General features: G+C 36.0%; 2 protein-coding genes across 2 annotated transcripts; one reads left to right on the top strand and one right to left on the bottom strand.

The window, feature by feature from the left end:
- Nucleotides 1-784: 784 nt before the first annotated feature.
- LOC113502036 (dnaJ homolog subfamily C member 2) lies at nucleotides 785-4734 on the bottom strand. The gene is made up of 2 exons (XM_026883413.1): nucleotides 3621-4734; nucleotides 785-3141 (listed from the first exon to the last, which is right to left on the bottom strand). Exons 1-2 carry the CDS (start codon nucleotides 4488-4490, stop codon nucleotides 2152-2154), a joined length of 1860 nt encoding a protein of 619 aa, XP_026739214.1. The 5' UTR covers nucleotides 4491-4734; the 3' UTR covers nucleotides 785-2151.
- Nucleotides 4735-9812: 5078 nt separating this feature from the next.
- LOC113502031 (pyroglutamyl-peptidase 1-like) lies at nucleotides 9813-12651 on the top strand. The gene is made up of 3 exons (XM_026883400.1): nucleotides 9813-10370; nucleotides 10585-10823; nucleotides 12243-12651. The coding sequence occupies exons 1-3, from the start codon at nucleotides 10143-10145 to the stop codon at nucleotides 12427-12429; spliced, it is 654 nt and encodes a 217-aa protein (XP_026739201.1). The 5' UTR covers nucleotides 9813-10142; the 3' UTR covers nucleotides 12430-12651.
- The last annotated feature ends 1776 nt before the right edge of the window (nucleotides 12652-14427 follow it).

Here is a 14427-nt window from a genome sequence, read left to right as displayed (position 1 = left end):
AACATGCTCCTTAGTTTGGAAAAAAACTGAATAGGTATAACTAAAGAATATCATGAATATGCGACGGGAGTCCACTGCACTTCCCTGCAGTATCCAAAATACAAACTATGTTCTTTGTAAATTTCGTATAGGTACTACAGGCAAACCACCGGCAAGTTGTTTGACGGAGCAAATGTAGCAAGGCGCTTTTAGAATCTGTTACTTGAAAAAATGAGGGAGCTTCCGCTAATGCAAATAATATAATATGGAAATATTTGAGATGATTTTGAATTTAGGATCATTGAATCTATAAATGCATCGCCTCTTTTTATAGAGCTATCAGTAAATATCTGAATAATTATCATTCATCAGTCATAAATAGTTTTAAGAACTTATAGCCAACAATGTCTATAACGGCCTTGGGTATGCGTGGCCGAAGATACTTCACGTATGGAATATATAAATAACAAGTAGCTACACTGTAGATACACCTGTCGGCCAGCGACCTTGAACCGACCTCTGAATGCTCCGCTTCGGAAATGCACAACTTACTATCGTAGGGCCTAATTATTGTAATGACGGCTCGTCGCGGTCCCTTGACCCCTGTCGGGCTATTTTGAGGGTGAGAATACAAATCCTGGGAATGGAATAAATCCACAGTTTCACTTCCGTCTTAGACAAAAGTACTCATTCGAGATAAAGGAGAGGCACATTAGAGAAATCTAGTATTGTCGAAATTAATATTGGTCGTAGTGCGAAAGAATGTTGTAGATTTATGGTAGGTAGTATTAAAGAAAAACAAAGGAAAATTTCAAATTGACTATATTCATCACAATAAACAAATAAAATTAAATATAAAAATATGTAGTGGTGAGTTTGTAGTGACTGCTAATGAAACGGCCAGTCCGTTGTCCTGGGTGAACCGCCGCCCGCCAGAGACACAGTATTTTGCAACTTATGGCGAGAAAGTGCTTTATGGTTGAAGAATTGATGAACATTTTACTATAAATAATCGACTGGATCTACATACAGATACCTATATAATAACACATTTCTTCTGCTAATAGTATGCAAAGGTATGAAAATAGATTTTATTTCAATAAATACTAGCTTTTATGCGGAATATCGCATCAGTTCTCACATTGCATGTCAAGGCTATATTAAACAAATTCCTATTAAGTTTACTGTCGGTCTGTTTATAATAATCTCTATCCGATAGTTAATGAGCACATTATCTTTCAATCTTCGAGCAATAGTTGTCTATTGTATAAAGAATATTTCACGCTCGGTAGGCACGACTGGATATAATTAGAGGTTGATATCATGTATTCAATACTTCATTAAATTAATGAAATCCTATTATCTGATGAGACTAACACTTCTTATTTATAAACGGTCCTTAACATTTCTGTTGATAAAATAAGTAAAATATAATCACTCTAGTCACGAATTAACAAATGTTTCCCATCTTTGTGGTATTTGCACAACAGGTATGTTGATTACGGGGCAGGCAGAGTACTAAGTGACCGTGTCATTTGTGTGCAAGCGACCGAGACGGGCACGCGAGTCATAACAGCTCACAGAATTGTGATTAAAAATTAACTATTGCAACAAAATATATATTCATATGGCAATTTATCAAAGGATACTTATGGAACTCTGATTGTATTTTTTCAGTTAGATTAACTAGAAACTACTTTGCCTGAGAAATAAATTAGAGTAAACCTTTTAACCGCCACGCTAGTAACTAGACTTCTTCAAGCTAAGCTTAACATTTAATATTTAAACATTTTGTCTTCTAAATTGAATATCACAAACCATCTAGGTACATAATCATCAATTATAATTTAGAGTTATTCTATGTGGTCGTACCAAGCAGTTAGACACAATTAATAACTGTAAGCTGATTGGTTCAATCATAATCAGGGTACCAAGTAAACAAAACATGCTTTACAATTTCTTTAAAAAGAAAACAGTAATTTATTCCATAATTACTAATTCATGAAGCATATTATACAATATTTCTATACCTCTTGAAATGTCTTTGTCACAAGCCAACAAATAATTTTACCAATGTAAATATATTTTTACAATACCCATATTTATCTACTTTGGTCATTTACTTGGTGGCGGATGGTAAACAATTTGATACAGAACTAGTAGGGGTGAATGTTATTTTGCAAGGTTGGCAGCTTGCTTTTTTGCTTTTACTAATTCAACTAACTCCTTGTATCGTTTCATGCAGTCTTTTTTGGTACGGTTTGGTATGCAGTCGGCTATTTTCTCCCACCTTTCTGGAGTACTAACTGGGAACGTTTTGATAGCTTGTTCTAATAGTTCTTGTTCAGTTTTTGTCCATACTTTGTCATCTAGTTTTGGAACCTCTTCTGCTTTTGGTGGAACTACTCCGTTGACTACCTTTGCTTGTTTATCAGGATTGTCGCTCTTCGATATTCCGCTGTCGTCAATGTGGTTATAACCCTTCTTCTTCTCTTTTTCAAACTGATCAAATGCTTCCTCATTGGCAGCTTTTTTGAGACTACTTTTAGAGAAATCTGCACTTTGCAAGTCTTTAGCTTTGTTCAGAACATCTTTAGCAACAAACCTTCTCTCATCTGTAAAAGTGCCATGTTGATTTAAAAAGTTAGCAACTACTTCCCACCTCTGGTTAGTTCCCGCTGGAAATAGGTTGACTGCCTTGATTAGGAGTTGTGTTAATTCCACCGACCATTCCATAGGCTGCTTGAGTGCAGACTCCTTTCTAGCTTTTTGCTCTTCAACTCTCCGGTTCTCAAATATGGCTTTTCTCTCTGCTTCTAGTTTGTCTTCTGTCTCCTTGACAGTATTGATGAAGGCTTCTCTACCTTTACTCTCCAGCTCTTTTAAGAAGTCCTGCAGCTCTACAACTTTCATCATTTCGCAGATCTTCTCGACGGCGGCCATGTGGGCCACGGCCTCCTCCTCAGTGGTGGAGTAGTAGTTGTTGGCCTTGCACACATCCCGCAGCGCCTTCTTCTCCTTGCGCAGGTTCTTCTTGAGCTGCTCGCGCTCGGCACGCGCGGCCTCGATGCGCGCTCGCTCTGCCTCCTCCGCTTTCTGCTTGGCAAGTTGAGCTTCCTTTACAATCCGCTCCTCTTCAGCTTTTTTCGCCTGTACTGCATCCTGAAATTGAGCAACAGAATATATTAAAAAAGAATAATTGAGCTTTCAGAAATAAATTACTATTTTCACATAACAAAAAAACACGTATTTAAGTTATTGATTAGGTTAATAAACAGTAAGTCAAATGTATGAGTCTAAAGCTAAACAAGTAAAAGATTAGCTAATATTTTTTTTTAATTCCAGTAGTTGAAAACAAAGATCGTAGGAATCCACAATTGCATTGTTTAACTTCTTCTTGTAATATTATAAAATCTTAATGAAAATGATACATCAATCATATTTTAAATGGTCTAGAGAAAAATTGTCGATGCAGTTCTCTTTCTTTGTACCTATCCAATATAGTTATGACTATAAACTAGATGATCTAATGATACCCTTATTTAGGACAACAGAGATTCAATTCTGAATTATGATGAGTACATTAAAATGCACCAATAAGTGTTTAATATGATACAGTCAAACAGATGAGACAAATATACCTGTCTAGCCCGTTTAGCGGCTAACTTCTTATCTTTGTCCTCTTGTTTAAACCTCTGGATCCGGGGATCGTTTGCATAAGCCAGATCTATTAAATTCCGTATCCTAGCCATCTCCTCCTTCTTCAGCTTGGCCCGTGCAGCTTTGTTCTGTTTTTCTATCCAGCGCCTTTCCTCTCGGTCTGCACCCTTCTCCTTCTCCTCCTCGTCGAGGTAAGAGAACTCGCGCCACGACTCAAACTCGTACCAGAAAGCATAAAACCGCTCAACTTGTTCCCGGGTACTGTTCTCATCACCTAACAAAGGCACATTCCTCTTCTCTGACCAGCGAGCATTAGACTCAAAGTGTTTGGTGAATGACTTGAAGAACCCATCTTTCTTGATATCATTCTGTGTAGGGACATTGTCATCTATAGTGGGGTCGATTGAGTCATATGACCTACGCTTGACAGGGGTTCCTAGGATCTCGTAAGCTTTTGTGATGCATGTGAAGTAGTCGTCGTCGCTACGGATCTCTTCGCCCTGCGCCTTGCGCTTATCAGGGTGGTGCTTTAACACTTTCTGCCGGTATGCACGTTTTATTTCGTCGTCGGTGGCTTTATACCGCAAATTTTTCATACCCAGAACAGCATAGTGATCCTGCATCTTCCAATCCTTGGGGTCCAAGCTTCGGAGGTATTCCACATCATCGTCAAAAACGACTTCTTCGGCCTTTTCGCTGGACTTGAGGGTTTCGAACAATGCATCGCCACCATGGCACTTCACGTTGTAATATCTAAGGAATGCTGCTCCAGCGCACTCTACTTTCCTCTTCACAAATGGACTAGGGATTGCTACTACCCTTCCATTTTCACTTGAGTCTCCTTCCGTCATTTTAAATTCGTTTTAATTATGAAATATGGACCAAGCACTGACATAACCTATAAACAAGGTAAACACCTTGTACCTTAACTGGACTCTATTATTATGTTATGCAGGCCTTAAATTATCTAATTAACTATAAAAACTGTTTCGTTACACTAATTCATTTACAATTACTATAAATAATGTTCATTTTACAACAAAAACGCGCGATGAAACCAAAGACGTTGTCGGACCTTACATCGGACCTTTATGAATGAAGTGATGAATGAATGAACAAGTAAATTTCAAGGTTATAATTGATAGCCTACAAAATTCTTAATAATTATGATCATTAATTAATTTAAATTATATAGTCTAGGAATATTATATAGTAAATATTGAAGTTCAGAAAAAATTATAATCGTTAATTTTATTTGCATGCAAGATGCTTTGTGACCATAGTTGATTTTCGTTACCTATGGTGCACGTCACTAATATTATTTCCGAACGTTAGGCAATTAAATGCGCGGCAATGCCGGCAATGGACCAGCAAACCGGCAAAGTGCAAAAAAGCAGACATGCAAAAGCAATCAGTAATAAATACTTTGCTTTTTTATATTATACTAGCTTTTCGCCCGTCGCGTCGAGGTCGGTTATATCGCGTTTCCAATTCTATGTTCATGTATATGTATATGTATATGTTTCAATATTCTATGTTCTTTCTCAAGGTCAACTCTATCTCTGTACCAAATTTCAATAAAAACTATTTAGTGTTTAAGACGTGAAAACGTAACAGATAGACAGACAGAGAGAGTTACTTTCGCATTTATAATATTTGTAAGGATTCCACAACTTTTACACGAAGCCATCTAGTCTCAAACTAAGCAAAGCTTGTAATAAGGTATAGGCCAGTAGTTCCCAAACTGTTTTTTTCTCGTGGACCACTTTTTATTGGTTTCGGTGGACCCCCTGCTTCTACATTTTTACCACATTCTTAAAGTCGCCAAAAAATAAAAATTATGTCGCTTATGAGTTCTGTCCGTACATTTCGATAGGTAAAATAAAAACGAAAAATGGTACATTTTATAACACTTTATTTACAAAAAAAACAGAAATTGGTACAAGAAAAATTAAATAAGGTACTATAGATTCAGGTCATAATTATAATTAATGAGAAGGAGTTTGATGGAGTGTCAGCACACGATCAATGTTTGACTTAATTTTTTGTAAGCAATTACCGCAAATGCCCCGCTCTGTGATGTTTAATTTGCTCTTTTTTTGTTAAGAGGTTTGTAACGGCACTAAAACTACTTTCGACAATTTATGCTATTAAGCAAGGCAAGCTAAGCTATTAAAAATTTCCTTGCCGTTTCCCACTGTCCAGGATATTTTTCGGGTATTTCTGCTTGCAACCAAAATCTTTGGTAGCCCTTTACAAATTTCACCTTCAGCTCCTCATGGATGCTTAGCTCGAGCAGCCTCTTGTAATATGGCATTGGCCACTTCCGTTTCATGAAATGGATTTATGATCCATGGTTGTGTATCCATCGTCAGCATAGGATATTATTTTACTATTACGGAAATAGAATTACGGCTTATAAAGCGTAAAAAAAAACGAATAAACCGCTAAGACAAATATGGACGTTTTCACAAAACGGTATCAATTTTAAACTACCTAATTTACCACTAATTTTTATAGTAGAAATAAAAATTAGTGTACGGAGGTGTGAAATCTAAAATTGTCCATAAAAACGATAACTAACATTTCATCAAATCAATGAGTTCGCGTGCTTCGTGTATTTGCGTATTTTTTTGTTTGCACTTGCAGCATTTTTAAAACGTGACAAACTGGCATCGAAGCCCAAGCCCCGAATGGAAAGAAGAAGTTTTGATAAAATAGTTTCTTCGAAATCAATTTAAAATGATTATGAAATTACTATTTTATAAAATTAGTAGTTGTTTGCAAGAAAAATTACAAAATTAATTGCTCTGCAATATTGCTTATTCGGCCTTTTTAGAGAGGCAGTGCTACTCTCGTGAACAATTAATTGAATAAAACGTGCTGTGTTTGTCTTCAAATCGAAAGAAGACAATGTAAATATCAGTGAGTTACCTATATATACAAGCACTTGTGATCAAGCGAGTAGTACACGTAAAAAAAGTTGTCGAAAATCAAGTATTTATAGTGGTGATGTGATCAAGTTCATGTCTGGACAAACATTAAGCATTGTCGGGCGCATAGCGCTTTGCAAATCTGTACACGAAATTGTACGTAATATCGAATACGCAAGTTTGGACAAGTAACAGTTGCTCGCCTTATTAAAATATTATCTGCTTAGTTAGGTACTTAAAACAATGTTGGTAGGCCCTTAGAAAAACTATGCTTGCGGTTCTGCTCTTTACTATCAACAGCAGATAAATTTTCGTGGATCCCATTAACTTCTTATGGACCCCCATTTTTTATTCACGCCTACGTAGACCCCCAGAAAGTCTCCAGTGGGCCCTGGGCCTGGACCACTTTGGGAATCACTGGTATAGGCTTTACCGCCCTTGCCTCCACAATTGTCAAACTGTCATTTTTTTATTCATTCATTCGGGGAAATGTGTTTTTTTTACTTCTAATATCTCTCTGTCGCTGCTCAAGGATTTTTAGAGATCAAATATTTTTTACTAAACTTGCACTGAATAGTCCACACATTCAAATTAAAGTCACTAATAAAATTTATATACAATACAAACCATGCAGTTCTCAGCCTCCAACCAATAATAGGACTGGCTGTAAAAGAAAAATACATTTTCTATAATTTCACTCTTCACACTCATTGAAAGTGTGGGGAGAGAGAAGAATTATTATATGATATTTAAATTATTATAATAATTATGTAAATTATTATAACCATGTAAATTATTAGGAAAATGTAACCGAATACTGGGCGAAATTGAATATTTCATTGAATAGAATATAAGGAAAAATCATTTTTTCCATCGTAAGCTTACGACATACTTACCTTAGATATTAATTCTCTTATTAGAACAATAGGTACTTCCGAATGTTAATAACAATCAGCTTACTCCGTAGGATGAAAACAGGCCAAGTGCGAGTCAGTCTCGCAGAACGTGGTTTGCGTATTACATCATAGACTAAACAAAAACAGATTCGGAATAAAAAATGGTTAGCCCATCAAATTTATGACTGCACCGAACATTTCCTTTGTCTCTTTATTCTTTATTAATTTTATTTTCCACATTCAAATTATTTGTCAAATAGACAGGCAGCAGTACCTCAAAAATAGGGATACGGTTTTACGCTTCGCGGAGCCCTAAAAAATAGCAAAATTTGTATACGATTAAAATGCAATTTTCGAAAAATTACAGACGGTATATACATTATAATTTCAAATCTAATATATTAGGTAATGTCGTCAAAATAAATGAATTAAATTTGACAAAGTAAAAGCGGCAATGATTTATCATAATAGTGATGTTATCGAAAAATCATCATACATTGCGCCTAGTCTAAAATAAGTCGATATCTAGACGACAGGTATGCAAAGGAGAAACTGAGTTACTCAAGTGCAAATAGATTTGACCTTTCATAACAAAATAGGTTATATCGATTGTAACGTCGCAATTTATATTACTTAAGCTGAATAATAGAGTTTTGGCACTTGGAGTTCAATAGGTCTTTTGAGTTCTGCCATGGTTACCATGTTGATTCTGACAAGCCACTATAAAACTAAGGCAGGTTATCAACATGCGGTGAATGAGCACCTTTGCACCTTTCATTCTTTAAAAAATCCCATTATTACAGGTTTGACTCAGGCAAGATTTCGTTTACTGTGGGTACTCCGGGTCTGGGACCCGCCTTGGTGAAATCGGTGTCGCACCTCTCTACACCCTTAGCCTATCTATCTCTCCGCCTCCCAATACCTTTGGCGGTATAATGGGGGGCCTATTTTTGAGTAGGCGAGTCGCAACCAGCCAATTTGATTGCATTTCTATGTTTTGAACGGCAGGTGCCATAATGTACCTAGTTTTCCGGAAAATCTAAGGAACTGGTCCACATAAAATGTCTCATTTATAGATATAATAACCTAATTGTTTTTACACACATACTAGCAATAGTTCTGCATCTACTTCGGATTCTTCATGTCCGTTCTCCCATAGAGCGGGGGTGAATGATCCCTGGTAGGGTAGATGCCTCATCACATTTTAGATTAAAGGTCTCAAGAAGGCCTCTTCACGTCCCCGTGCACGCTTTTAAAAAGGACCAGGGTCCTCTCTTCTTATAAAGTTAACCCGTGAATGAAAATTGTAGTGAGTAGTGCTGCACTCAAGAGGTAAATACGGAAACTTGATAGCAAATCATTTTAGGGTCTCCAAAAGCCTACAACGGGCCTCGCTAGTGCACACAAATGATAATTATTTTGTTGCGAAGGATGAATTTAAATATTTTAACAATTAATTTAAAAGTAAAAGGCCATTCTGCTTAATACTGAACATTTGTAATGGCAAGCATTTTTCCCCTATTAACAAAAAAAATAATATTTATAACAAAGAACACATAAAGAATGGTTATATAGAACCTTAAACGATAGAATTTATGTCGCGGTGTTTTGTAGACCTTCACAAGGTATATCTATAATATTGTAGAGCATTATTTTGAAGTAGCTTGTTGGGTTCAGCCAGAATTTGCAAGGAAAGCCGGAAAAAATAGTCATCAAACTAGAAATCTGTAAAATTATCAGTGTTTCTCTGCTATGGCATGGTAATATGGTATGATAATATGGTATAAAACTGCATCCGAAACTGATTCGTAGTTTTAAAGATACGTACCTACGCTAAAGATACGTATATAGGACCACGCTGCCTGCGAGAGTCACTTCGTTTTATAATAAAAAATTATAGTAATAGTGAAACTGTATCTTTATTATTGTTATATAAATATTGTAGGTTGGTAGATAGATAACTTATTAAAATAAAATATAACCTAACACGGATGTTACTTTACTCTGTAAAACTCAATTATAAAAGGTCTGGCTATAAGTAAATAGGTATTAGGTTACTATAATGACAGTTCGAATCTAATTAAGAAAATACTTTATAAATCATCAAAAAACAAATGTCTTATTGGTTTATTAAGATAACAATTTCGTAGAAACATGTATTAAAAATTTGAGTGGAAAGCCAATTGCACAACGCTTAAATTCAGAATCAATTCGTGTGCTCCAACTTTGTGTCACAAGTTCTGGAACGTTCATGCTCTCTGAGGCACGTAGGCCCCTCGTTGACAAAGGAATTAGTCACATATCCAGAGACAATTGCCAGCGAGCTCAGTTTAAGCTTTCTTTTCGGTCTAACCGCACTCACTCTTGTGAGCTCAATCATTCCATTTTCACAGACGCCGGCTAAAGATTATATGTGATATATTGAAGCTGTCAAATACGGCACGTGGTTCCTTTGTTTAAATCGACAGAACTCCTACAATCACAACTCTCCTCCTGCAGCACCGGGTTATACGATAAACGCAAGTGAACGTCGTGGATTTGTATTATTTTTGTGTATCAGTAAATCAATCTATAATACGGAGCGTCGCCAGTGATAACGTTCATTCAGTATTCCGGCATCGGCGAACACGCACGTTTCTCAGTTCACGGCGCAGTCATTACGGACGCATCCGAAATGGAAGACGGTGTTACATTTGATATGATTACCAGAAAAGTTTTAATGACGGGATTCGCTCCTTTCGGCATGATAGACAGGAACCCAAGCTGGGACGGGGTTGATGCCATCAGGAAGGAAGAAGTGGAAATGAAACACAACATAGAATTATTCAAGGAGCAAATAGAAGTGCGCTACACGCACGTCGATGAATCGGTGCCAAGACTGTGGAGGGAATTGCAACCTGATGTGAGTAAACATCTTTATTACTATTAGATTTCTTTAAGGTTACTATAAAACATTGCATTCTTACCAAGTGTCTTAGAAATTTCTAGAAGTAAAGGATCGCATGATAAAAAGATGTAATAAGTGTATTTTAGTTTTATAAGTCATTCCCTGAAAAATAGATAATTATCAAACTTACAAACTATTTCATAATATATTTATTCTATCCCTATTTCAGTTGACTATTCATGTTGGGGTATCAGACCAGACGGATTGCTTCCTACTGGAAACGAAAGCAAATAGAAAAGGTTATGAGATAGATGACGTGGACGGCATCCTTCCAGATGAATACCAGTGCACTGCTAATGGGCCGGACGAGCTCAAGACCAGGCTGGACGTGCATGTCCTGAGCAAGGAGTTCAATATGGAACCTCCTTTGGAAGGCCTTGAAACCAGGACATCGGAGAGTGCTGGCAAGTAAGTACATGCTCTCTTTCAATCTCTTTGAAAGCTCTCATTTAACTCGTTATATAAGCATTTAAGTTAATAGAAACTGAAATACTTTTTTTTTCTTGGTGGATTCTAGCAACTCATTATTGAATACATATTCAATTGATTCAGCTGAAATTTTATATACATGTGCAGGCATGCAGGGATTACAATGCATAGTTTTGCGCGTAACGTCATTCTATTTCCAACATGGCTGAAATACCTAAAATGGCGGATGAGTTATTTTTAAAACTCTTCCAAAAATTTTTTTTCAATTGTAACTACTTGTCGAGAACGAAAGAATACGAATGACAAAATATTTATTCTTAATTTCTCATGTAGTGATGTTTCTGGAATCCGTCAGACGCCTTTCATAACAAGAAAGGCGTCTCCTACCTAAGGAGTTTGAAATATTAGTGTGATGGTCCCTACCCTAGTGGCGAATGCTGAGATTTGAGATAACTATTATAAAATCATATGTGCCAGTGCAACATAGTCATGCCACACATGCACACAATTAACACAATAAAATCTGTTTCTTTTGACATAATCTTATGCTTGCTAAACACGTGGCCAGCATGGTCAAAAGTCAAATAATAATAATAAAAAAAAACATAAGAGATATTCTTATTTGAAGAGCTAAACTGTTTAAAATCGACCGGAAAACATCGCAACAATTATTTAGAGATAAATATGATAAATAAACTCGGAAAACTCATCCGAAATAACTAAAAAAAAGTAAGTTAAATTTCAATCATCATCAGTTTATGGTGATAAATGATAAATGGTGAAAATATTATCGAAATAACCTAGACTTTATAGGAAAGTTGAGGTTATTAATGCTCGGGCTGACTTCTAAGATTGTCGTGACTCTTGCTTGTGTGTACTAAGAAGCAGGTAAAAAAACTGGAATGGCATTTTTATTTAATTTTAAACAATCTATCTACCTATATGGCCTGCTTAATCGTTTTCAATGTATTATTCAGTAGATATTGAAGGTCAGAGCTAGAATTCAGAATAAATTGACCGATTTACTACATAATATTGATTATCTATGTAGGTAAACAAATGTTGTTTACATAGTTAAACAATTATTCTTTTTATCAAAAAATTGAGATAAAGACAGCCGAGTGGTACGTAGAACGAGGAGCGGCAGTCCTACACGAGGCTCGCACAAACATGGGTGGGATGCACGAATGTTTGACCACAGTCTGGGTCTCTTTGTGTTTGTTAATCCTACATGCGACATATTATAGGATAAGCGCGAACTCTTTCACGTAAAACAATATTTTACGTGAAAGAGTTCGACTCATGCCTCGAATTTACTATTTCAGCGTTTTCCAGAACGCCCAGAACCTACCTGTATTTTCAGAAAATGTATTACTATCAAATTAATCTTTGTTACAGTTTCCTCTGCGAATATTTATACTACAAGTCGTTGCATCGGGACGCGTCGAAGACCTTATTCATCCACGTTCCGCTGGACCAGTACACCACTGATGAGATAGCTGCAGGCCTGGAACGCATCCTCGAGATCTGTCTCCGGCAGGTGCAGAGCAGGGACCTGTACAATTTTAGATCTTACCAGAATTAATATAAGCCGCCCAGTATTATATGAAACGCCATGTAGCGCTTGTGATAATAATGACAAGGATTATAATTACCTTGTTTATCTCGGTGTACTCGCAGTTATAAATTGCACGCTTATTTAGAACTTCACTCTGATGCTTCGAATAACCTTCTTTGTTTAAGTTTAATGCGTATGGTCCAACCAAGGACAAACTTGTTGTCTAACGGACGACGGACAGGAGTGGCCCAAAGCAAATATGTTGTGCATTAAATTTACTTGTTATGAAGTGTGCGGATCAGTTCCTGGCAAAAATCGAGAAACTCAATCTTGTTAATACAATAAAACAGAACGGATTAGTTTATTCGCTGATTTGCCAGTTGGGCCCTCAGAAGGCTGCCATAGATGACAGCAGGAGGCAATGCCGTACGTTTAATTTTAACTTTGTTATGTACCTACTATTATTATAAAATATATTCATAAAAATGACTATTTGTTTCATTTTCTACTTTTCCTGGATATTTCTATCCCGATTAGGAAAACCGAACAATATTTACCTACCTAGTTTGATTAATACTGGTACTATTTATTTTCAATCAAAAAACTCTAACTGATTGTATCAAAACAATTCAAAAATCCTATTCAGATTTCGAAAGTGAGAGTCGACACTACCTCTTCCTAAAGGCTAAAGTTGTGAGGAACAAAAGGCGCAACAAACTCCACCACTTCGTCCGTAAGTTAATGTCAAAACATATCAATAAGTATTTTTATTGACTCTACTAAAGAAAATAAACCCTATCCAAGAAGTTTCTTCTACCTAGTTTCAGATTCAAACATATGTTCATTGAAGTTGTATTTTTAGACTGTTTTTTAATTAGCTAGTTCGCTATTTCGCGACGACACGAACACGAAACGGGTCATGATTTCTAAGCCAATTTTGACTCTATCATCGGTAGAACTCCACTATGCGATTATATTTATTGTGATTAACTTATGACAACCTATAGATATCCTTGTGTTTGTCAATACAAAACCCCAGCACCAACAGACAAAGTTAAAATCACACAATCCCAAGAAAGAGAGTCGTTTTGCGAAACGCGTAAATTTATCAAAATAACTCGCAGTGGGAGAAACCCGTCACAACAAAATTAAATGTAAATGTGTCACCTTGCCGCGGGTAGCAGACAGTTTTTACTATGTTTTGAGGATACAGAATGAAAAAAAATTAAAACACCTGTGTATATTGCTATTATTTACTCTCCTTGCATATTTCTTTTGTTTTACTCTGAAGAAGCGTAGTGTTTATGTAGACCTCCTTTGTTCCTTTATTAATTATAAAGTAATTATCCTTAAGCAATATCATAAATGTCCCCACAGCGGTCGTACAAAACATTATATGAAAACTACAAAGAAAAAATTAAAGATAGAATTTAGATAGAAAGTCGTTCCTTACAATATGTCTGCTTGGTAGGCTTGGTATTTAAGCTGAGCCCACGTGGCTCTGATATAACATACACATAAGGCAAGATTTATTTAAATCAATTGACGCCGATCTATCTTCAGCTTTATAATATTATATACATGTAAATTACTATTATACATGTAGATTACTGGCTGACCATCAAAATGACCATCATCATGATGCAGAAAAAAACATTAAATATCCTCAGATCTACCGAATACGTAAATAAAATTCCATAAGAATCGGTCTTACCGTTTTGGAGGAGTTACCGTGACACGCGCATTTCACATTTTGTATGTACCTATTATGTATATTGAAATATTGAGTGTACATAAGTCTGCTTACCTCCAAAATATTATTATAGTTTTGTTTACTGACAGATTAAAGTTAATTTATTTAACGTCGCGTTCCTTATCATTCAGATTATTATGCAATTTCAGCGCTTACCTATTGTTTTTAAATATTTATTTTGTAGTTGTAGGTACAATTAAGATAACATTACAGTCGTGTGTTATTACTTAGCATATTTAAACGTTTACTGTAACCTTATATATTTTTATAAT

The sequence above is a fragment of the Trichoplusia ni genome, chromosome 2, assembly GCF_003590095.1.
Source record: "Trichoplusia ni isolate ovarian cell line Hi5 chromosome 2, tn1, whole genome shotgun sequence".
NCBI classification, from domain to species: domain Eukaryota; kingdom Metazoa; phylum Arthropoda; class Insecta; order Lepidoptera; family Noctuidae; genus Trichoplusia; species Trichoplusia ni.
The sequence above is the reverse complement of the archived record's forward strand: the minus strand, read 5'-3'. Positions and strand labels throughout refer to the sequence as shown.

What these genes read in the sequence shown, in the direction of transcription:
- LOC113502031 (XM_026883400.1), top strand. Translation starts at nt 10,143, where the DNA reads ATGGAAGACGGTGTTACATTTGATATGATTACCAGAAAAGTTTTAATG. An exon ending in GGAGGGAATTGCAACCTGAT is followed by an intron (nt 10,371 to 10,584) that starts GTGAGTAAACAT and finishes TCCCTATTTCAG; the next exon opens with TTGACTATTCATGTTGGGGT. An exon ending in ACATCGGAGAGTGCTGGCAA is followed by an intron (nt 10,824 to 12,242) that starts GTAAGTACATGC and finishes TCTTTGTTACAG; the next exon opens with TTTCCTCTGCGAATATTTAT.
- LOC113502036 (XM_026883413.1), bottom strand. Translation starts at nt 4,490, where the DNA reads ATGACGGAAGGAGACTCAAGTGAAAATGGAAGGGTAGTAGCAATCCCT. An exon ending in CCGCTAAACGGGCTAGACAG is followed by an intron (nt 3,142 to 3,620) that starts GTATATTTGTCT and finishes GCTCAATTTCAG; the next exon opens with GATGCAGTACAGGCGAAAAA.